This window comes from Scleropages formosus, chromosome 13, assembly GCF_900964775.1.
Source record: "Scleropages formosus chromosome 13, fSclFor1.1, whole genome shotgun sequence".
NCBI lineage: Eukaryota > Metazoa > Chordata > Actinopteri > Osteoglossiformes > Osteoglossidae > Scleropages > Scleropages formosus.
The window spans coordinates 13,622,222-13,646,362 of record NC_041818.1 but is presented as its reverse complement, the minus strand read 5'-3'; the positions used below and the strand labels follow the sequence as shown (position 1 = coordinate 13,646,362).

The 24,141-nt window shown below is 42.7% G+C and overlaps 1 protein-coding gene across 1 annotated transcript; it reads left to right on the top strand.

Annotated features, from left to right (window-relative positions):
* Positions 1-1,294: 1,294 nt before the first annotated feature.
* Positions 1,295-11,003, top strand: gpc2 (glypican 2). The gene is made up of 11 exons (XM_029257508.1): positions 1,295-1,460; positions 3,504-3,662; positions 5,402-5,536; positions 5,739-5,914; positions 6,606-6,686; positions 7,096-7,261; positions 8,113-8,243; positions 8,518-8,664; positions 9,146-9,282; positions 9,862-10,034; positions 10,220-11,003. Exons 1-11 carry the CDS (start codon positions 1,295-1,297, stop codon positions 10,483-10,485), a joined length of 1,737 nt encoding a protein of 578 aa, XP_029113341.1. The 3' UTR covers positions 10,486-11,003.
* Positions 11,004-24,141: the final 13,138 nt, after the last annotated feature.

Here is a 24,141-nt window from a genome sequence, read left to right as displayed (position 1 = left end):
TATCTTTTGAATCCCTGGACACATTGCATTGTTCTGGACGGCCTTCTGTTGTCTGTGCGGAGCCACTTTTGCAGTTATTTCCTTTGTTGAAGCGATGCCCATCACAATCTGACAGCAACATAATGAGACAGTGCTAAATGCCATTTGTGTTTGTGCTGATTCTTTTGGAATTGTGATATAATTTGGGTGGAAAAAGCGGTAAAGATTGGTATTTTTCGCTTGGTTATTTTCAGTGTTGAATTACAGACACAGATAGACGATTCATTTGGGGACCCCCACCCCTCTTTCTTACAGATCAATGCTGGTGTGGATTACTGGTCTGATCGATGGCCTGAGGGCACAGAATGTGGCAGCTGTCTAACACACACACACACACACACACACAGAGTCCTTTATTATATTCCATAAATTTTAAAGTAAAACTGATACAACAAAAAGTAAATTAAAAATGCAGTCAACAAACTGACGATCTACTAATTTATTTTACATGTATAATATCCCACCTGGGTTGATTCTAGATATGACCGATGCATTTCGTGCAGTTTCCTATTTCAAGATTTCATCGATTCATAATGACAGAAGATGGGATTTTTAATTAATTATTGTAAACTTAAAAACTTGCAGAAACCTTTCATTGATTTGCATGATTTCACAGCGCAGTCCCATATCTCAGCTGCAGTGGTTGTGTGTGTGAGCGCATGACGAGCATCCGGCTAATTTAGGACCTTGAGGAGCCACCCCCTCACACACACACACAAACACACACACACACACGCAGTCCTGGTGGGCCCTCGCGGCGCGAGGCTCATTGTTCCGAGGCGGAGCGCGAGACGTGGTGTGTGTGTGTGTGTGTCGAGGCGAAGGCGGCGGCTGCAGGACACCTCACACACTAGAAGGAACCCTTCCCCCCCCCCGTTTAGTTGTGTGTCTGTCTGTGAGCGGCTGTACAACAAAGGAGCGAGCAGCTACCGCTCCGCTGGAAATATATTTCATATGAAAGGAAGAATTATTTTTCACAGAAGAAATGATGGGGAATCAATATAAAGGAAGACTTGTCTGCTTTGCGTAAAAAGAAAAAAAAAAAAAACATTCCGTATTTCGGTTCAACCATCCCGAAATCGCACATTTTTGTTCAGCAGTTCTTATTTGAATTCCTGCGTTTTCACACAAACAAAGTTGTTTAGCTGGGACTCAGACTGACACCCGTGCGTGCGGTGTTCCGGCGGAGTATCCCGACAGAGGCGGTCTTCGCGGGTCAGGTTCGGCCGCTGCTGGTCCAGCTCGCACGCAGACAATGAGCGGGACTCGCGCTGCGTGGACGCGCGTTTGCGCGCTCGCGCCCGTTCTCCTGCTGGCGACGTGGAGCCCCGCGTGGGCCGGCCGGAGCTGCGCTGACAGCAGGCACGTCTACGCCGAGAAGGGCTACAGCGTGAACACGGCCCCGCTCACGCAGATCTCCGGTAAGATCGGTGGCATTTTATAACGGAAAACACAGTGACTGAACAAAGAAAGAGTTGGATGAGGCTTTCCGGACGGGGTGGGTGGGGTGCGGTGTCCCCGTGCCGTAGGCGAAGTCCTCGGGTCCGGGACGCGCGGTGCGCGAGAGGGACAGCTGCGAACAAAGCCGACAGGGGTGCGGGGATGCGAGGATGCGGGAGACGCGCTTCTCCGCTTTGTGTCGCTCGTCTGGCTCTGCGGAGAGACGGGACTCCGTCCCCGCGATCCAAGGGAAAGACAGCGCGCGCGCGACCCGCTACCGCTGCGCGCACTTACGCCGTGAAGTCGCGTCTTTCTTTGAACCCGGCTGCTTTTGTGAGACGAAGAGCCCCCATGCAGGCCACTGTGATGCGTGAACAGGTGAATATCAATAAGCGTTCGTGGGGACGCATACCTGTGCGGAAGGACACACACACACACACACACACAGGGCTGAGGTGAGGGCGAAGAAGTGTTTCTCTGGTTATACTTATTTCTTATGAAATTAGCAGCGATGTAACACTTCAGCCCGTAGTGCAGGGAGATAAAGCCCCTGGGAAGTGATTTAGCTCCCACTCCCAGTTGCTGTGAATGTGTGATCTGCTGTGTGTTTGCTGTCATGTGCGTTTCACTGGCAGTCAAGGTAAGAGGGAATGTGTGGATGAAGAGCATCCTAACCGCCTCTATGCCATATAGGCTATGGTATATATGTGTATAAGACCGACGGTTGACATCAGGGATATGCCAATGCGTGAGTAAATATTGATGTGCGAGTGTGCCTGTGTGTGGATCTTTGAGCCGTAGCTGGCCGTCCCGTGGGCCAGGGGAGCAGATGGCTATGAGACAGGGATCGCAAAGAGTTTAGAAATGGAAATGGAGAGGGGGGGGGGATGATGCCGAACGTGGACAGGACAAAGAGAAAAAGGGAGCATTGCAAGGATGTACTGTGCTGGGAGCTACCTGGATCTTGAAGGCGAAAACTGGATGTAACGAAGAGAAAGATATTAAATACTATGGAATTTATCTGTTGCAGTCCTCCGTCCCCTCTGTGCTGTCTGGCTGGGTGTTGACGACGAGCATGAGAAGATCAGGGCGGTACTTTGCATTGTTGTCTGGGCTGGTGGGAACGGACAGTTTTTAAGCAGTTCTGCCGCGTGATGGATCATCTTCTTTGGTGTCTCAGACACAGCATACGAAGGGAATATCGAATTTAAATATGAATACTTTTTAGTTATCGCTAATTTAGGATCGAATAGACTGTGATTATTCAATATTTTCTTTTCTAATGCTGCAGCTTTGTTCTGGAAGTATTTTGGTTACACATGAAGTGTTTCAGTTTGCTTGATCTCAGAATTTCTATGGCCCAGAAGAAGAATGAGACACAGCAACATTGATACCAGGTCCATGTGTGCCTGATGAATGCACTCTTGCTCTGCTGTTTCTCCGACTGGCACACTTGTCATCGGTGCTGAGACTGGCGCTGTCTGTTTTCAGCCAAGTAACAGAAACACCAAAGAGCCAAAAAAAATCCCAAACCAGATATCCACAAGCACTCTCAGTTCATTCCAGCCCAGCAAACAATACGTAACCCCCCCAGGTCATTATACATTATCATCCATCAGGATCAAGGCCTGTACTAAGGACACATAACCTGAGATCTCAAAACCTTATGTGAGAAAGCAAGCCACTCTCACTTGACATTTATCTGTTTAGCAGATGCTTTGCCCCAAGCAACTTACTCTGTTTAAGCTACCTACAGTTACATTTACAGCTGGGTACTTTTTACTGGAGTATTTAGTGTAAGTGCCTTTTTCAAGGGTACTGCAGCAGGAGGTGGGATTCAAACCAGCTCTAGCTGCTATGCCACCTGCTGCCTCATATCAGTAAATATGTGTGATGGGATTCCAAACAGCATAAAATGAGACTCACCTTTTTGAAATCTTTTATGGTAACTCTTTCTAGAAGGTCATGCTCATGTGTGTCCACATCTTCTGTGCCCTGACCCCTCTGTGCTGTGACTGGTCCAGGGGAGCATCTGCGCCTCTGTCCCCAGGACTACACTTGCTGCACCAGCGTGATGGAAGAGGCTCTGGCTCGTCAGAGTGAAAAAGACTTCCTGACAGCCATAGATGACAGCAGCCAGTTCTTGCTCACCACCTTCACACAAAAACACCGCAGATTTGATGGTATGAATATTGATTTGCTTTTGAGTTGGAAATAATGAACAACAGGATAACATGGATATGGATATGGTTAATGGATAACATTTTAATGATAAACGATAGTTTGGTTGAATGCAAAGTTTGGTATCTTTGTATTTCTGGAATTACCCCCCTCCCCTTTATTTTTCTTACTTGAAATACAATAATTAAAAAGGAAAACACAAATAATATGAACCAAACTCAATTTACATAAAACGTCACAAGTAAACAACAAGCATAATACACTCGGTTAAAAGACCATAGATTCACAAACATGACAGAGATTACTTGTTAACTTACAAACTTTCAGTTTGAAACACATTTGAACAGAAGAGTACACAGGATGAAGAATAAACTATTAAAGTATAAAAACCATAACTACCAAGCATAACCTCCTGTGATAAAACCCTGGGACTTTACTCCAAGTAACCCAAAAAGTGAAAATAAAGATCTAAATCTTAATAAAGATGTGTGACTCCTTTACCAAAATAGAGAAGATACCCAAAGGCTTATCTCCCTCTAGTTCTAATGCTAAACATCAATACAACTCTTTAATATGGTCATCTTTCTGCATTAAAAAAACACAAACACTCATACTGTAGCATAAAAAATTACACTAAAAACTTCATTAAAACCACCCATTAAACCTCTAACATTACAACCTTGAAATTAACAATGAAGCAGATTACATAAAAACACAGTACTGCTTGAAAGTATGTGAACCCCCTGTGTCCCTCGGTTTTACCGCAAAATCATTATTTAAGGAGACCTAGCTATTCAAACCCACACCGCTAGATTCAGGGATAGCTTTTACCCCAATGTTGTAAGAATGTTGAACACACACTATGTGCAATATCAGTAACGACACTTGACTTTACACTGTATTTTGCAACTAGACTTTTGCACTGATCTCTAAGCTCATCACTTGCATTGTCACTTTATTGACTGGTAATTATTTTGCCTATTTATTGTTTTCTTGTATATATGTATATGTTAGTATTTTGTAGTACCATCTGTTGCATCTTGTGTTGTCTATAGTCTGTGGAGAAGCATTCAAGCAAGAATTTCATAGTACTTTGTACACGGTGCTCGTACTTGTGACAATAAACTTTGAACTTATTAGGTGTGTAATCACAAATTCCATATGTTGGTTTAGAAGAAACCATGTGTGTAGCAGAAAAACGGAAGTAGTGCAGGTGCAAAAATAAGTGAACTCCAAGTTGCTTAAACCAAGTAGGTAAGTAGGAGCAGGTGTGTAAATAATAATTATTAATTTTCTATATTTTATTTTAAGATTTATGGAATAATAATGACTGTACGTTCAAGCAGAGCTGTATTGTGTGGAAGTTTCAGTTACTCTAAGACAAAATAGTGAGAAGGATATTAAACTTTGTCAGGTGGAGTACAAGCCTTTGCCTAATAGTAAGGGGGCAGGGTGGCACAGTGGGTTGGACCGAGTCCGGCTCTCTGGTGGGTCTGGGGTTCAAGTCCTGCTTGGGGTGCCTTGTGACGGACTGGCATCCCCTCCTGGATGTGTCCCCTCCAGCCTTACTCCCTGTGTTGCCGGATTAGGCTCCGGCTCCCCGCGACCCTGCATGAGACAAGCAGTTTCAGACTGTGTGTGTGTATCTAATAATAAATGCTTTACCGTTTTACAGTGGTATTCCAATTCCAGCACCTCAGTCCCCTTTGCAAACCCTGCTTTGCTCATTATTGTCCCTTAGAGTTTTTCCGGGAGCTCATCGACTTGGCCGAGAAGTCCATGAATCAGATGTTCACCAAGACTTACGGGATGCTTTACACACAGAATGCTCGAGTCTTCCATGACCTCTTTGCTGAGCTCCGGCGATACTACACTGGTCAGGACCCCTACTATGTGTCTCTTCTGTGCTGCTGCGTGCATGTATATACACACCTGCGTTTGCATGCTGTGTTTGTAGTCTTTGCAGAACTGGAATTTGCACAGTGAGCCACTGAAGTCGCCGGGGTTCGTTTGGATATTCTACCTGTATTCCTCTGCTTTGCCCTGTTTAAAGTGTATTTGCCTCTCTCTGTGGTCAGGAGGCAGCGTGAGCCTGGGGGAGGTTCTGGCGGAGTTCTGGTCCCGGCTGGTGGAGCGGGTCTTTTCTCTGGTGAACCCGCAGTACCAGTTCAGTGAGGAGTACCTGGAGTGTGTCAGCAAACATGCAGAGCAGCTGCAGCCCTTCGGAGACCTGCCTCGGAAACTGCGCATACAGGTGAGCAAGGCAAGCTTTACACGCAGGTGAATCGAAATTCTTGCACACTTGAAAGTGTCTCAGATTGAAACCACGTTGAAGAATAACCGTGTAATGTCCTTTTGAGAACATCAGGCGCACAGTTAGCTGTTTTCCTCAAGGGGTAGTCTGATGTTATGGGTCTTGAGATGGTCTCCAGAAGGTGTGTAGCAGCACTGGTGGGCAGCTGAGGGTGTGAAGAGTGGGGGTGTCTGATGGATAGCTGGTAGCGCAGTGGTTAGAACTGCTGCCTTTGGATCTGAAGGTTGCTGCTTTGAATATCACCCACTGCTGTTGTACCCTTGAGCAAGGTACTTACACTAGGCGGCTTCAGTGAAGTTACCCAGCTGTATGAATAGATGTATGTAGTTTAATATAGTAAGTGAAAAGCAGTAGCATAGTAAAGGGGAACGAGGAGGAAAATATGGGGAACCAACTATTGGGGCTGGACTGCAAATTACTTTGCTTCTGTGCGGAAAAGTGTATTAATTTTATTTTTGTAAGTGTTTTGGGTTTGGTGTCTCAGTGGACTAACTGGTTCCGTGGCAGAAGAGAAGTCTTAAAAATGTATTTGAGAACGAATTAATGAGCGCGCAATGAAAAAGGGAAATAATACAAGTTAATTTTAACTATATTTTGCTGGAAATATAGTCATTGCAACTCTCTATTCCAGGTCACAAGGGCATTCATAGCAGCTAGGGCACTGGTACAGGGACTGGCGACCGGTCGTGACATCGTCAGCAAGGCAGCCAAGGTGAACGTGTGTGTGTGTGTGTGTGTGTGTGCGTGCGTGCGTGCGTGCGTGCGTGCGTGCGTGCGTGCGTGTTCCTTCTGGGATATTAAACCTATATTGCTGTCACCACAAGACAAAATGCTTTTTGAAACAGTAGTTGTCTTTACAGATGTGTCAAAACCTTTAGAATATTATTATTTAGAGTTTGGTGTGGGTGGAGTAAGGGATAATTTATTAAAGTGAGACCCAAGGTGAAGTCCGACAGTAACGTAAAATCAAGTTTGAACGTGTGTGTTTTAAGTTTTCTTATTTTTTGATTCTCTTATTGGTATTAATGGTCCTGGTATGAATTTTCACGTTTTCCTCTGTCTCAGTCCTCAGTATTTGTCTGTGCTTCCCCTCCCCTGACCCTTGACCTGTGACCCTGCAGCTGAACGTGGGTGGGGAGTGCATGCGGGCCCTGATGCGGCAGTGGTACTGCCCCCTGTGCCGTGGCATGCCCACCCTCCGACCCTGCCACTCTCTCTGCCTTAATGTAATGAAGGGTTGCCTGGCTAACCAGGCTGACTTGGACAGCGAGTGGAACAACTTCATTGGTGAGTGCACCACGGAGAAGGTATGGGGCAAAGGAGTACAGGGCAGCAGCACGTTACACACATTTAACTTAGTCTCCCCTTTATTTGTCCAACTCTTATTTTTGCTATCTATCTATCTATCTATCTATCTATCTATCTATCTACCTGCTTGCTTGTGTGTTTGTTGTTTCTTTGTGTGTTTTCAAGAAAGTCAAAGAATGGATTTTGGTATGCGAATCACACTTTTGAATGCGCCACACACCAGATGGATGAGTGCACTACGACTCATGACGTTTCCAGATATGCACAGATCTGAAATATTTACCCTTTTTTACTCTTCTTTCACTCTTTCTGTCACTTAGATGTGCGGGTACCTATTGTGTACTGAAATGTGGACTTTGTGTTTTTTCTATACCTTTTATGCAGTATATTTTTATGAGTACTTGCAGTGTATTTTTAAATGAAATACTTATATGTACTGTAATTGTTTATGTATTGTTGTTGTTCTGTGTTGTTGCAACTTTACTGTACAATAGCCCATAAGGTAGCACATATGGGGCACTGCTTATAGGCCTCTACACTCAAAGTCAATCCCCAGTCCCAGAGTAATATGCAACTGTACTGTATTGTACTGTGCTGAGTACCCTTTTCACTACCTTCCATGTTGAAATAGAGTTTTTTAAATGGTAAATAGTGGGTATTATCCCTGATGTACCCTGCAGGAACACATCTTTTTTCCAATGCACAGATTTTTGCCACATCTGCCTCCCGTTATTCTATCTCACTTATTCCTTCTTTTGCTCCACTACCTTTCTGTCCTACTTTTTATCTCCATCTCTTGCTCCATATCTTGTTGTCAATATTTTGGTTAGACGCTCTGGTCCAAGTGTCAGAGAAGCTGGAGGGTCCGTTCAACATGGAATTGGCAACCGACTCTATTGCGGTCAAGGTGTCCGAAGCCATCATGCATATGCAAGAGAACAGCGTCGCCACTTCCACCAAGGTACGAGGTGGGGGAAAAAAACATGGAGATGGGGACAGGGAAGTAAGAGATAGGGAGAGGTCCAGAAAAGAAAAACAGATAGATACATTTAATAGAAAACATGGGCAAGGGGTTGAAAAGTAGGTGAAGGGCCGTCATATGATCCAAAGTGTTATGGGACTTGTTTGGTTCTGCTGACATTAGAACTGTATGCATAGCCAGTATGATGGAGACAAACACATAAACACCGAATCCCAGAGGGACTGACTTGTATCCTGTCTTCATCCTTTCCCAGGTGTTCCAGGGATGCGGCAGCCCCCGTCCTGCCCCTAGCCGGTCACGGCGTTCCCCTCGGGAGCAGGGGGGCGGCAGGAGGCCGTTCCGCACGTACAGTCCCGAAGAGAAGCCCACCACAGCTGCGGGTACCAATCTGGACCGTCTGGTGAGAGTAAATAATTGATCCATTACTGCTGACTGGCTAAAGTTTCAAAAAAAAAAAAAGGTTTGAAGGATGAGGATTGCAGCAAGGTGGATTTAAAGAGTTTGTGAATGACCAGTGAGATTCTTAAATGTTGTTAATGACCAATGCAAGTGCTGCTTTCATGCCAGGGGGTTGGTTCAGTTGTTGGTTTCTGACCAATGAGATTCCAGGATGTTCAGTTAATGACCAATGAAAGTGCTGCTTTTTAACAAATTATTAATTTGCTTTTTTTGTTGCATTTTGTCCTCTGGTTATCAGTACGATAACACATCTGAAGCAAGATGAGCAAATGTTGTTGTTAAAGGGTGTACAGTAAGCAGCGGAATACTTTAAGAAACAATATTAATGAGGTTCGCTGCTGGCTTCCCTCGGGGTGGTTTGCGATCACTGTGGTGTTCTCATGGTTGATGGTGTCTCATCTCTTCCCCACCCACGTGTGCAGGTGTCGGATCTGAAGGAACGCTTGCGTCCCATGAAGGGCTTTTGGGTATCGCTCCCACAAACCATCTGTAATGATGACAACATGGCCGCTGATGTGACCAATGAGGACAAGTGCTGGAATGGACAGACCAGAGGCCGGTGAGGGGACGTAAGGGCAGAGGGAACGGGAGGGTGTGGGCAGAGAAAGACAGAGATCAGAAAGAGGCGGACGGTGAGTAGAGGAGACAGGTCAAGGGAATGTTCCTTTCACATTGTGACTTGAATTTTTCACTTTGGGTTGAGGGAAATGACATGTTGGCTGCACTGCCACTGCCTCAGACCTTTGAAATGCAGGTAGTGGAATGGCGATGAGCTATTCTTGTTTGCTAGCTCACTACTGATGAGCAACACCAGTCAGAAGTCTGATTATGCCTGGGCAACCTGGGCAACGCATGTGTGGGACAAACTAGAGAGAAGGTTGAAAGAAAAGCAGCTCACAGGTGTCCTATATCTCTGCGAAATGCTGCAGAAGAGCTGGGATGACATGTTAGTTGTTTTTTTTTCTCAAACTTGTCAACTGTAAAAACTAATTTTCAGCAAGTGTACTCAGTATTTTGACTGGTACTCTGCATATAGTGGGGTTTATTTAAGCAGGATATGTGACACATGTCTGACAGGTGGGTACCCAAGGTGGGGAGTTTGTGTGCATGTGTGTTTCAAGCTGTGGTGTTCTCCCAGGTACCTGCCTGATGTAACGGGAGATGGACTGGTCAGCCAGATAAACAACCCAGAGGTGGAAGTGGACATCTCTCGTCCAGATGTGAGGACACGGCAGCTGATCATGGAACTCCGCGTTGCCACCAACAGGCTGAGGCAGGCACAAGCTGGGCAGGACACCGACTTCATGGATAGTGAGTCACTCGCCTGCTTACACACACACATGCACGCACATTTTCTTTAGGGCTAGGGTCATACTCCCAATTACAGGCATCTACACAGCCAAAATACACAGAAAATGAATAATTACAGATGTAAACATGCACATTTAAAAAAGGAATTGCACATTCTTTTGATGTCTTGCTCTCATGTTATACAGGTGAAGAAGGTAGTGGGTCAGGAGGAGGGGATGGTGGAGACAGGTACAGCGATGAGCCAGGCTATGGTCCCTACTCGCCACCCTATGGCAAACCACCCCGCAACCCGTCAGGGCAAAATAAACCCCCTCGCGTCAGGGACAAAACTGGCACCAAGTGGACCCGGCCCAACCAAGGTCATGGCAGTCGTGTCAAATCAGGAGTCAGTCAACTCACCTCCTCGCTGTCCATTATCGCAGCTTTGCTTCTCACCAGTTTTGCAGTATAGAACTCAGGACATGGGTTTGTGTTAGAGCTGGTCTACACTGAAACAGAAACATTGTCTTGTTAAAATGTGGAATGTAGGTGAAATCATGTCACGTGAGGAGTGCCTGATCCGGCACGCTGGCTGAAAGCTGAGGCCTTAATAGACGCCAGTTCAAAAAAAAAAATCTACTTCCCAATTACAGCTGTAAGTGTGAAGAGAAACAGAAGGACAAAAATGAATTAAAAAATGGAACAATAAGTAAGATTTTCATAATAAGTGACAAAAAAGTGAAGTGAGCAATGTTTGACTTTTTTACTCAGTGATGTCTTCCTTTCCCTGTAGTACTAGTCTCTCAGGTTCCAGGGGCAGTCCAGCACAGTCCTCTTTCTGTGAGAGAACAGCGAACACCATGCAAAAGCACAAACTCTTCTTCTTGTGTGAGCACAGTTAGAGTCGCGCAAACCACAGCCTCGTTTCATGTGAGTGTGCACTCAGCATCACGCAAAACGCAGTTTCTCCTTATGATGATGTGCCCCGATAGCGACACACAAGAGCACACGCTGAATTGCTGTGTGATATAACAGAAAAATGAAGGTCATCGGAAAATCCTTCTTACTGAGGAGAACAAAACTTTGGGGTTTGTTGACCGATGTATGGTTCATTTTATAATATATTGCATGTGATGGTAGCGTTTTAATAAGTTCTTACACTGCGGGTTCAGATGCATTATTCCTTTTAGGGAAGTTTTTCACATAAATTTCTTTAAAATGTATTACGAGCAACTTAAAGAAGACAGTTTCACACCATTGTGAAATCATTACAATGTCCCAGTAAATCAGCAAATGTATTTACCTCCCTTAAACATGTGCTGAAAGCAGTACAATTCACTGTCATTGTAAGATAATTTACTTTGTTGTGTCGTACTCGGAAAGTACAGTGATTGTCATCTGGAATGTTCTGAATTATCAGAGACAGTTGTGCCTTGGTAGCACGTCCATGTTGCTTCTTTATGCACTGACTGGGTTAGGTCACATTCCCAGAGTAAATGCTGTTTGCTGTTTTCTAAAACCATTTGCCACATTATTTATTTTTACATTTATTTATGCCAAAAACTTTTTTTTTTTTGAATGTGAAGTTTCTCATTGAATGTTCTTGGGATCAGCAACTTTAAGAGCCTGAGGATTTTAAACACTGGGGTTTTCACTAAGTTTGGGTGGATAAGAATAAAGGTGCATCTCCAGAAGGGGAAAAAGGTGTTTTCTCAATTTTTTTTTTTTTTTAGTGTTTCAGACCAAATATAAATAAAAAATATTAACTGATCCTGGAGTAGGAGATAGAAAGGAATAACAGACAATTCCCAATAGAGGTATGGATGGAAGCAGAGGAAACAGAGCAAAGGAAGGGAAAGGGAAGGGAAGGATGGAAAAAGCATTTGGAATCATCATATTGTGGGTTGACTTATGTCGGGATGCACTTAGAATGGAGGAGGTACATTTTCAGGGCTGACGATTCCACTCTGACAGTCTGAATACCTGAGCAGACATAGCAGCCCACTGAGATGGATTTAGTGAAACATCAGGTGCAGAGCAGGTATGGAGGAATCAGAAGGACTGAGTGAAAGTAATGCAGTATTATGGAAAGGCATAGTTTCAAAGGATGAGTAAATTAGTCATGTTGTTGCTCAAAAGTGCTAATTGGGGATTCTGGAAACCCTAGTTGTGAATGCTAATGAATGTACAGTGGGACACGAGGAGGGGGTGGATACAATTTGGGAGACATATCACAAACCAAGATCATTCTCTGAGTTCATTTGTTATATTTTGCATTTGGTTATCTATCATTTATTTATTATTTTTTATTTATTGTAAATACAAGAACCTATGTTTAATGGCGACGGACCGCTGGTACGAAGAAAGTAGAAAAAAATTCCTTTTTCGCCCAAGTGAAAGCAAGGTTTTAAATGAAGCATTGATTTAGGGGTTAAGATAAAATATCAGTACAATAAAAAAAACATTAAAAGAAAAACAGATTGCAAAAATATACAATCCAAAGTGTTTTAACAGATGCTGTAAACTTAGATATTGTTTGTGGTCTGCTGTGAGGTAGCAAAATGTACAAACTACATTAATCACATTTTCTATATGTGAAATTCATGTTTTAATTAAAAAGTAACCATTGAAGCAAATTTTCTAATTTCTTGCAATAAAGTCTTCGCTCGCAGAACACGGATAGGATGTAGGACGCAAGAAGTGGGAGAATATTGATTATGTTCTGTACTGGAAATTTGCAGTTTTTTTCCTCCCTTTTCATACTAGTTAGGTCACTAGTATGACTCGATGAATGCTGAGGATATTTAATGCCGAAGCCTTATGATTTTGCACTGGGTGATGAGAAAATGGACCCCACAGATCTCAGAGAGCATAAATACCTGTACCCATTAGATTCACGTACCTAGACCTGTTCATTTCTAAGCCCAGGGATCTTGTGTTTTTATGTGTTTGATGTTTGTATGCCTGGGAGAATGTTTTTGGAGGGCTGGGGCAGGGGCGTATTTGTTTCTATTAATAATTAACTTGCACTGAACTTTTCTGCTTTCATCCCAGGCTCTTTGTCTACAGACTAGTAGATCCTAAAAGTGTACAGTAACTCCATAGTGTTGTAGTTTTGCATGTGTAACCTTTAAGCTCTGTAGTAAAGAGTATAGTAGTATAATGGTCTATACTGGGTGTTACTATGTTTAAAATGGTCCATATATTGGTAGAACTAACATACATACCGGAGTGTTGACTAAATGCCGGAAAGCAGGAAAGGCAGGAAAATCGATGATGGACCGTTATCCCCTTAGAATTAAGGGTGTGAGACAGAGATGTAAAGAGGTTCAATTAATGCCCCTCCCCTGAACTGCCCAAAAATATCACATCCAGTACTGTAGCAGAACAGCACAAAAGATCAGTGTCTTCAAGATGTTTTGTAAACATTTGAGTAATAAAAATGATCTTTTTTAACATAACTTGTGAAACTTGTGTACGTGAAACAAATAATTAAAATAATTTCCACTCTTTTCCCTTTTTTCTTGTTTATGTTTATTACTGGGATTGATTTATACACTGGAGATAGAACAGGAATGAGGCAATCCTGAGTCATCAACAATAACTGAGGGTAAAAGATGTATGTGGCTTTAAAAGAAGATGAATAGATGGGAGTAACAAGACTTTTTCTATAAAATATACAGTATGTTAGTAAAAACATCAGTTCTGCCACAAATGAAACTTTTTGCTAACAATAAATAGATGTTTTAATCTTGTCTATATTATAGTAATGATGTAATTTTCATGTATTACAGCCTTTAGAGAAAAATGATTGCTTCAGCATTATTAAATACATTCTGCCCTAGATTTCCCACATAAGAGAACCATGGCAGATCCACTATTATCATTTTAGGTTAAGATTTTGCGCTCGGTCAATATTACATTGATTTTCAGCGCAGCGTAATGAATAGAAAGATATAATACGGACTAATGTATTGCGGAATTTGCTGCTGAATAAAAATTAAATTGTCTGTAGTGTCAAATAACAGCATTACTTCTACTAGAAAAACCATTAGCCAGTTATTTTGTGGTGTTCACTCTTAATTAGCATTATCATTGTTATTTTTAACTTATTATTCTAGCAAATGGCCCACACTTGCAGGGTCTTGCTAAAATATTCAGGCCGTTCCATAATTTTCAAAATGTAGTATTACAAATGATACATATTAAACTTTTTTCAGTCATTGTTTTAACTCACAAACTAAATCAGAAAAAAACGCAATGGCAGTAATTATGTGTCACAAGATTTCTTACAAGAACTGTAGACTGCTGTGTGAAATGGAGAGCCACAGTATGCTGATGCAAAAGTATTCATTGTTAGAAAAAATAAAATTTGGCTTGTTCATGAACTTTGAACAAATGCTAAGTGCCCTTACTCTGTAATCACTTGCTGATCACTGTCCCTGATGACATAACAGGATAATGAGACAGTGACCTGCAATGTGATGCTCACTGTATAGACTAATTGTGCTTTCTGGGTAGAAGCCAAGCAGTGCAGCACCTTGAACAGCTCCCCTCTGCCTGTGCTTCCTGTGAAGGAGACTGGGCCAAGGATAGCTTCTTACAGCCACAGGAACTCAGACTCTCACTGTCTTGTCAGTCTGGGCATTTTCTCTACCATTCATTCTAAAATTCAATATAACCCTTCTGTCTGTAATGATGGTCTGCAGTGCTGATTACAGCAATTTTTTTTTAACTAACCACCTGTTGTTCTGAAATATTTTTAAATGATCTGTAACTTATTAAAAGTGATACTGTTTTAAATGGTTAAATATATTTTTTAAGTTAGTAACATGATGCGGCATTAGGTAGTGTATTCCTTAGGTCAACTGCTTTTGGAGAGACTGAAGGGTCAAATCCCACCTCCTGCTGTAGCACCATTGAGCAAAGTACACACACACACATTTTCAGAACCGCTCATCCCATACGGGGTCACAGGGAACCGGAACCTACCCGGCAACACAGGGCGTAAGGCCAGAGGGGGGAGGGGACACACCCAGGACGGGACGCCAGTCCGTCGCAAGGCACCCCAAGCGGGACTTGAACCCCAGACCCACCGGAGAGCAGGACTGCGGTCCAACCCACTGCACCACCGCACCCCCCTTGAGCAAAGTAGTTCTTCTAAATTTCTCCAGTAAGAATTACCCTGCTGTATAAATAGGTACATCATTGTAAAAAATGTGTCAAGCTTTCAGATTTACCTAATCCCAATTAAAACATTCATGACTGCATGAATTTATAATGCAAATTACCTCACATTCCTTAATATGTAAGGAAATCGACTGATATCCTTCCTTCATACAAGTCCTTTATTTTTGTCTGACTTTCAGGACTTCATGGTGAAAGGAAGGTCTATAACCAATACTGACTTTAAAACTGGTAGTAGAGCCAGTGTAACACTCCCTGTTGTTTGAGGCTCATGGTATTTTGCATATAAATACATTATTATGGGGAAATCACTTTGATTCCAGTGTTTTAATGTGAAATACATTGCTTATGAACACACATATACAAGCACTGTCACTATAGTAGTGTAGAAGAGAGGAGGTTCACAAAACATTAAGTAAGAGGCAAAATTTGAAAGGTTAACTGAAAGAAAGTAATGAGCTGAAGGCTACAGAATCGGTATAAGAGCAACGTACTCTGGAGCCAAACACCAGAGGGGTTCATGGACATTTACATTTAAATTTATTCATTTAGCAGACACTTTTCTCCAAATTGACTCATTCATAGAAAATACATTGTGTGCATTACATCAACAGAAAGAGACATGGATGCAGATGGGTGATTCTAAAATACAGTTTGTTACTTTCCGCCATTTGAACCAACGTACATCAGACAATTAGCTGTAAAAATTTAAAATGTAAAAATGTAAAAATGCATAAAAATATGAAAATGTGTGTCCTATAAAAACCCAGAGACTGCTCCTTTTTGACAAGACATGAAAATGGTGTGTAATGATGTACGAGGTGAGCTGCTGTCCATGGTACTGAACTCGCCCTCACCAGAGCGCACTGAACCACTGAACCACTGTCCATGGTACTAAACTGCCATTATTTCAAAAGGTCCTGAGTGGTTGATGTTCCAGGCACCAGTGTCACAGTTCACAGTGTCCACTCAACTCGAAGAGTTAATTGTGCTCTGAAGGAAATTCAACTCAAGCACCACAGAAACTACCAGAATAACTTTAAAATCTTAGATTTTACAGGTAAGGTTAAAGAGAAGATCACTGCGTGACAGTGTTTGTATATGTATATGTTTATGTATTTACATAAAATTTTTCTTTCTCTCACCTCCTTTAAATGATGTACTATTTTAGTAACCCCAAGAGGGATGGGATAGGAAAGGGGATTGCTTAGAGGATAGAATTATATGGGATATTCATTGTTTGCTGTAAACTGCTTACAAGGAAAATAAATTTTAAAAAATTTATAAAAAACAAGAGAATTCCATGCTACATGTACACTGTATACTGGTTGTGACCCACCATTTTATGCTTTTATCCAAAACCTTCCGTATACAGTACATGAACTCAAAATGACTTGAGCGTTAATATGTTTCTTCTGGAGGTCTATAAATGTATCGATATACTGTTTGCAGATGGTTAAAACTGCCATTACACTTACTTTTTGGGTTATAAACAGATGAGCTATACATTTTTGGAGATGCAAACATCTGATTGTCCTGAAGTGCACACAACCTGGTTTTACTCCCAAAAACCACAGATGGCAGTAAAACACATCCAAACATTAACAGGAGTGTAATATAGAAAGTTAAAGTTGAAAACCGACGACAAGTGTTGCAGGTGTTCTTGGGATAAATAGATGAAGAGTTGGGATTGAAGAGGAGTTTGTGGATTGGGTATTTATAAGAAATAACTGGAAACACTCTAGCCTGTCCTGAAGAGTTAGAAGGATACATGTAGTATCATATTATCATGCACCACCTTTAATTATTTTCAGTTTTCTTTCAACGTGGCTCTATATAAACATTTTTTTTCATTGACTGAGTCAAAACACAGATCTCAACTTTGGAACGTGAAATTTAAAATTGAGCAGAGATTTCAGTGCAGACTTCGAGGCTAAGATATTCTGACAAGTTTTGATCTGTTAGCCAGGCAGAAAAATTTGGCAGGTGATTTACATGATTTTTTTAGGATAACCAAAAAGCCATTGATTTTTTCCAAGTGAAAAACCTCTAGTGAGACGGTGAGAAGGGTGCATGAATCAAGTCATTTGAATGCATTTTACTCTTAGAGTTGAGATTAAAAAGAAATATATTTGATCAAATTAATTTGTACTCGTCGTTGGTCAGATACATATTTTCGTTAACTTAAAATCACTGAGGTGTCCAGTGGAGAAAGCAGAACTGATCTTCACACAAACCAGCAGTACTCTATTGTGCACCTACAGGATTGATTTTACTCCAAGCAGTTGACTTCAGTAAAAATAGTAAACATGGCTCTTCTTTAATAATTCCAAGCTTTCTTATTACATATTTTCACTTATTGTCCAAATATAGCAGAAATAACAGAGGACTTGGTGCCTCCAAGAAAAGACTGAAATGTTCATTGAGGAGTTACTGCTGAACCTGACCTGTCGTATTTTGTCCTGCCAGCTGAGGGAGCTCAGGCTCCATTTGAAGATTTTGGGTGACACATCATCATCAATCAGTTCATACCTTAGGAATCTCTCAAACACACCAACCCAATACACAGCTGACAGTGGCATGTTAACGTGAACCTGTACCATGAGGTGGCCTCATTATCTGTATATTTTACATGTAGCAGTTGTCCCTAGTGCTCCAAGTCATGCAGCTGTCAAAAACAATGTTTTACCATTATTTCTTATGAATGAGGAGCGAAAGTAGACAACAAGAAGATTAATCAGTTTAAAAGTCTGCATTTGTGTGGATTCAGCTTACAGAGAGACCCTTGGGCACTTGGGAAAAATTCCATAGCTAATATTAATAGTAATATGTATATATTGACCTTCATTTAGCTTGATCGAGTGCAATGTAAAATGTCATATAAGCACCTTTGTAATGATTTGCCTGTTTATGTACAGTATTTCAAGTACCTATAAAAAATATTCACCACCTCCCTGGAATTTCTCATGTTTTATTTTATTACAAGGCTGTACTATAAAGGCTTTAATTTAGTTTGATGTCAAAGAATATTTACACAAATCAGTTTTACATTTACATTTATTTATTTAGCAGATGCTTTTCTCCAAAGCGACATCCACTGAACTCTATGTAGTGTTATCAGCCCAAAGACCTTATTCACCGCAGTGATTTACACTACTAGATACACTACTTACAATGGGTCACTCATCCATACATCAGTGGGACACACTCTCTCTGTCACTCACACACTATGGGTGAACCTGAACAGCATGTCTTCGGGCTGCTTGTAAGGAAAATAAACACACACACACACACACCATCTGAACCACTTGTCCCAAGCAGGGTCATGGGGAGCCAGAGCCTAGCCCGGCAACACAGGGCATAAGGCTGGAGGGGGAGGGGACACACCCAGGACAGGACACCAGTCATCACAAGGCACCCCAAGCAGGACTCATACCCCAGACCCACCAGAGAGCAGGACCTGGTCCGCACCCCCCCCCCGCCAAGGAAAATAAAATTAAAATTTATTTAAATGAGAATCGAGCGGTTCCGAAATGAAAATTTTTAATTTATTACAAACATAAAATACAGAAGAACTGCTGGGACAGAGGGTGAGTGACAGGTCATGAATAGCAGGCTAAAACTGCTGAAGGTCTGGGGCATTGTATCCAGAAGAGCTCATCTCAGTGAGGTTGCAGTGGGCCTGTGAGAATATATAAACTCAATAGTATGCTTTGGCAGCAGTTTGTGAGACTTGATTATGATTGAATTGACTAGATTATGTTTCAGAGTGAAGGGATAACATGTATAGCATTAGTGTAGTGGGGGGTGTGGTGACGCAGCAGGTTTGACCTGTGCCTGCTCTCTGGTGGGTCTGGGGTTCAAGCCCTGTTTGGGGTGTCTTGCGAAAGAGTGGCATCCCGCGAAGGAGTGGCATCCTACGAAGGAGTGGCATCCCACGCTGGGTCTGTTCCCCCCCCCCCCGCCCTGTGCCCTGTGTTGCTGGGTTAGGGTCCAGCTTGAAGCTGCCACCCCCCCCTCCCCAGACAAGCAGCTTCAGTCAGTGTGGGTGTACTGGTCATTTGTGTGTCACAGTTTTTTTTTTTTGTGGTTGGCCTTTGCTGAGAGGTAAAAATTGTGTCGGTGAACCTTCCTGTGCAGATATTCCTGACTATAAACAGAAATGAATAATAAAGAGAAAATTTAAAGGGGGGGGGGTGGGTCTGGGGTTCAAGTCCCACTTGGGATGCCTTGTGATGGACCATCATCCCACCCTGGGTGTGTCCCTGTACTCCGCGCTGCCAGCTCACCACAACCCGGCTCAGGATAATAGGCTTCAACCAGTGTGTGTGTGTAAAAAAATTAAAGGATTATTAATATCAATGGCTAAGAACAGCTTGTGAATTATGAAAAAGCAAACAGACTGTGAAAATACCCACCTTCTAAATGTTAAACTGTACATCCATCTCATCCTGAGAGAGGTGGTAAAATTAAATATTTGGCTTTAATCTTAAATATAATTTTGTAGAGATGCTTTAAAATGTGTTTTTCTAAAGTTACATAGTGTATGCAAATGTCCTTAGATAAAGGTCAGAAAAGTAATGGTCACCATATGGCTTACTGGACTGCTCTTAAATCTGTGCACAGACTGAGTCCACCAGTCTTTCACAAAGGAGCATCGGTATGGTTTCTTTGAACCTATGTGTAGTATGAATACATCCACATTGTTCAAAACGTCCGCAAAACTAAACTATTTGTATTCTGTCATGCAGTGCCTTAGGTTCATTTCAGCTGGGAGTTTTGATATTATATGTATAATAATAATTATATTTTATTAAAGTAGGGGGCACGGTGGCGCAGTGGGTTGGACTGGGTACTGCTTTCTGGTGGGTCTGGGGTTCGGGTCCCGCTTGCGGTGCCTCGCGGCGGACTGGCGTCCCATCCTGGGTGTGTCCCCTCCCCCTCCGGCCTTACGTCCTGAGTTGCCGGGTAGGCTCCGGTTCCCCGCGACCCCGTATGGGACAAGCGGTTCAGAAAATGTGTGTGTATGTGTGTGTGTGTGTGTGTGTGTGTTTATTAAAGTATTCAATATACATTTTGTTGGCATTTTAAAATATCGGAAACCCTGAAAATATATTCTAAAATGTATTTATTCTGCATATGACAACAGTGTACTTCACTGAGTAAATATGCAGATTTGTAACTAACTTTGGAGGAAAACAGTAAAAAATAATAATGACAACACATATTATATGAGAGCTATGTAGATGGTAAGAATTTGCTGTGTAGAATGCGAGTGCCTTTGGGGCAAGAAGTACAGGATGTACTGAAGACAGAAAAACAACAGGCACCCCACCTCCAGCACCCTGACCCGTTGGCGCTTACCTTAACCGCATAGTAACCGTCACCACCCAAGAACGAATTCGCTTCATCAAGACATGATGTGTCAGAACTCCTGAACAAAGCTCTTAGACTGCCTCTCTTTCTGAGCAATATGCACTGAATGCATTTTGTTTTTTTCTGTGCATAAATAATTTGAAGTTCTGAAGTCTGTGTGTATCCATACATATGTGTTTACTAAGTGAACTCAGCTTTCTTTTTTTAAATGAAAGCATATCGATCCTATCATGTTGGCTGCATTCCGTTAGCATGACCCGTGTCCTATGATCCATCCTCCCATTTTATTTAACTGCTTATCCAACTAGAAACAAGACACTTAACAATAAATCATGTAATCAATTGGCTATACCGTGGACTAAGAAGTGTTTTCACAGGAAATTAGGTCATCACATGATACACACAAAAAGGGGGTGCGGTGGCGCAGTGGGTTGGACCACAGTCCTGCTCTCCGGTGGGTCTGGGGTTCGAGTCCCGCTTGGGGTGCCTTGCGACGGACTGGCGTCCCGTCCTGGGTGTGTCCCCTCCCCCTCTAGCCTTGCGCCCTGTGTTGCCGGGTTAGGCTCTGGTTCCCCGTGACCCCGTATGGGACAAGCGGTTCTGAAAATGTGTGTGTGTGTGTGTGTGTGTGATACACACAGAGACAAACATATCAATTAATAGTCATGGATATGGGGCTAAATTGAGAATACATCCCTGGAGCAGAAAAATGTTCTTGTCAGTGCTGGTTTTCCCTTCAGCGAAGAACAGTGCCTAAGGTCTATGAAATTTTTAGGGCCTCCAAGAGGGAAAAAAAATAAAAAGCAGAAAAAATAAGGAAAAATTGTCAGTCAGAAATTTAAATTAATCCTCTTTTTGCACATTTCGCAGTGAAAGTGCTTAGGGCCTAAATACAACAAAATCCAGCCCTGCTTCCTGAGAATCTGATTTTTGATCCACTGTCGAAATGCACTAAAAGCACTGGCTTAAGTCCAGAGTGCAACCCTATGACAAAATGTTAGTCAAACTGGGTTAAAGTAAATGATGGTCACTTAGACTGGGTCAGACTCTGGATGTGGACAAGAAAAAGTCTCCATGGATGTTAGGGTAAGGGCGAAGAGCTGTGTCAGCATAATTCAGGGTGCGTCCCAATAGATCAGTTTGGGTCACGCTGAATCCCCAGGTTAGGTTTTCTCCTCACAAACCTTGTGATCCAGCAGCACACACATTACAGCAGCGTGTGTGTGCATTCCATTATTTCTTCACCATGGGGGTGATTCAGCCAAAGCCAGTGGACGTGTTGCAACAGTTTCATGACGGAGCTCATGCTGTTGCTGTAGATTGTCTTACATGTTCGGTGTAAAGCCATTGCATACATATTATAAAAAACTTACTTACATCTTAATGTTAGGGAGGGGGTTTTGCATCACACAGGAAATTATGTCAATTTCATTGCAGCTTGACCTTGAAAATTTCCATTGCGGTTTGACCTTATAAGGCGACGTGTTGCTTCGTCCACGAAGGGTTTGGCTTGTAGCACAGTGATCTCGAAACAAGGCAGTTTACAGCAAATGATTCTAAATGGTTTTTACTGAAACATCTTTAGAGTTCTTTATTGAGTTGTTGAAATTACTGTAGCTGTTAAACCTGTAAACTTGTCAAAAGCCTCACGAAGGTTAACAGCACAGTAGCTAATCTTGCATACCGATGTGAAATGTTCTGAAGCTTGTTTATATAAACACAGAACAAAAGTGATTAATTATAATAAATAATTGAGTGTAAGCGATCAAAGGTGTTCGCATTGCAACAGGTTGTGTTATATTAGTACACAGAGTGCATTCAGAAACCCCAAATCCAGGCATGCAAAGCTTGTCGCATCATACCTAAGAGAACTCAAGGCTGTAATCGCTGCTTCATCTAAGTAAAGGGTCTTAAGACTTATGTCAACATGATATTTCAGTTTTTTGTTTTTCATCAATTTACACACACACACACACACACACACACATACACACATCATCTGAAACCGCTTGTCCCATATGGGGTCATGAGGAGCCGTAGCCTATCCCGGCATCACAGGGTGGAGGGCTGGAGGGGGAGGGGACACACCCAGGATGGGATGCCAGTCTGTTACAAGGCACCCCAAAGCAGGACTTGAACCCCAGACCCACTGGAGAGCAGGAGCTGGTCCAATCCACTGTTCCACCACACCCCTCTCATTGATTTACAACATTTTCTAAAATCCTGTTTTCACTTTATCGTTATGTAATATAAAGTGTAGACTGATGAGAGAAAAAATGAATTTAAATGATTTTAGCATGTGGGGGGCGTGGTGGCGCAGTGGGTTGGACCAGGTCCTACTCTCCAGTGGGTCTGGGGTTCGAGTCCCGCTTGGGGTGCCTTGCGGCGGACTGGTGTCCCGTCCTGGGTGTGTCCCCTCCCCCTCCGGCCTTACGCCCTGTGTTGCCGGGTAGGCTCCGGTTCCCCGTGACCCTGTATGGGACAAGCGGTTCTGAAAATGTGTGTGTGTGTGTGTGTGTGTGTGTGTGTGTGTGTGTGTGTGTGTGTGTGTGTGTGTGTGTGTGTGTGATTTTAGCATAAGGCTGCAACATAGAAAAAATGTGGAAAAAAGCAAAGGGGTGTGAATACTTTCAGAATGCACTGTAAAGCAGGTGATTCGGTGTAATTGTACACAGACTGATTAAATTCCCCAAGACGAGCTTCCCCTTCATAATATGCAAAACAGGTGAGAGAGACTTTTCACAATTCGGGTTAACATCTGTATGTCCATACAGAGCTCAGGTATAGGTCTACATATAGTATCTCACCTCTTTGGGCTCACCTCTACCCTGATCTTTCAAGTGCTCAATAAACATGTGGTTATAACTTTAATGAAAAAAAAATGCTATATGTACCTACTTGTGTACTATATACTGGTTCATATAGTGGAACGTAACAAATTAACTGTACCAAAGAATCATGTGTCCGCATCCAAATCTCTGCTTTTCATGTAATGCACTTTTTATGTGGTTCTCTGAGGTGCATGTGGCTTTGGAGAAAAGAATCTGTTAAATGAATAAATGCAAATATCTGCTCAGAGGATTGCATAAGGTGAACAGAAAAGGTGAGGGTCTGGAAAACACACAGTGTCTATACAGAGAGCAAATGAAGGTGCATGGAAAAGGTGAGGGTCTATCAGTATGGATGGAACATGTAAAAGTACACAGAGTGCATCTTTGCAATTCAGCTCATCATTGCTGAGTCCCAAGCTATACGTATTGGCTGAACAGCATCGGTATGCAGAGCCGAGCAAGTGAAGGCAAAAATAAACATCCTTTGCCCAAGCCCCTATAATTAGCAGCTGCACAGTGTTTTGATACTTCAACTTTGAGTGAGAGGTCCACCAAGCACAGAGGTGTGAAGTGGAACACGGAGGGGCCGCATCCTGCCCGAAAACCACACTCGCAGAAGAGATGGGCTTCTGCAGACGTCACGGCCGCACCGCCTAACCCTAACCCTGACCAGAGCGGAGAGGGGGCTGCACTTCGGCCCACTACAAAACCGCCAGCAACGGCACGCAGCTCGC

Coding starts and splice junctions, on each gene's coding strand:
- gpc2 (XM_029257508.1), top strand. CDS start 1,295: ATGAGCGGGACTCGCGCTGCGTGGACGCGCGTTTGCGCGCTCGCGCCC. Junction 8,244..8,517: donor GCGTCGCCACTTCCACCAAG/GTACGAGGTGGG, acceptor ATCCTTTCCCAG/GTGTTCCAGGGATGCGGCAG. Junction 8,665..9,145: donor GTACCAATCTGGACCGTCTG/GTGAGAGTAAAT, acceptor CCACGTGTGCAG/GTGTCGGATCTGAAGGAACG.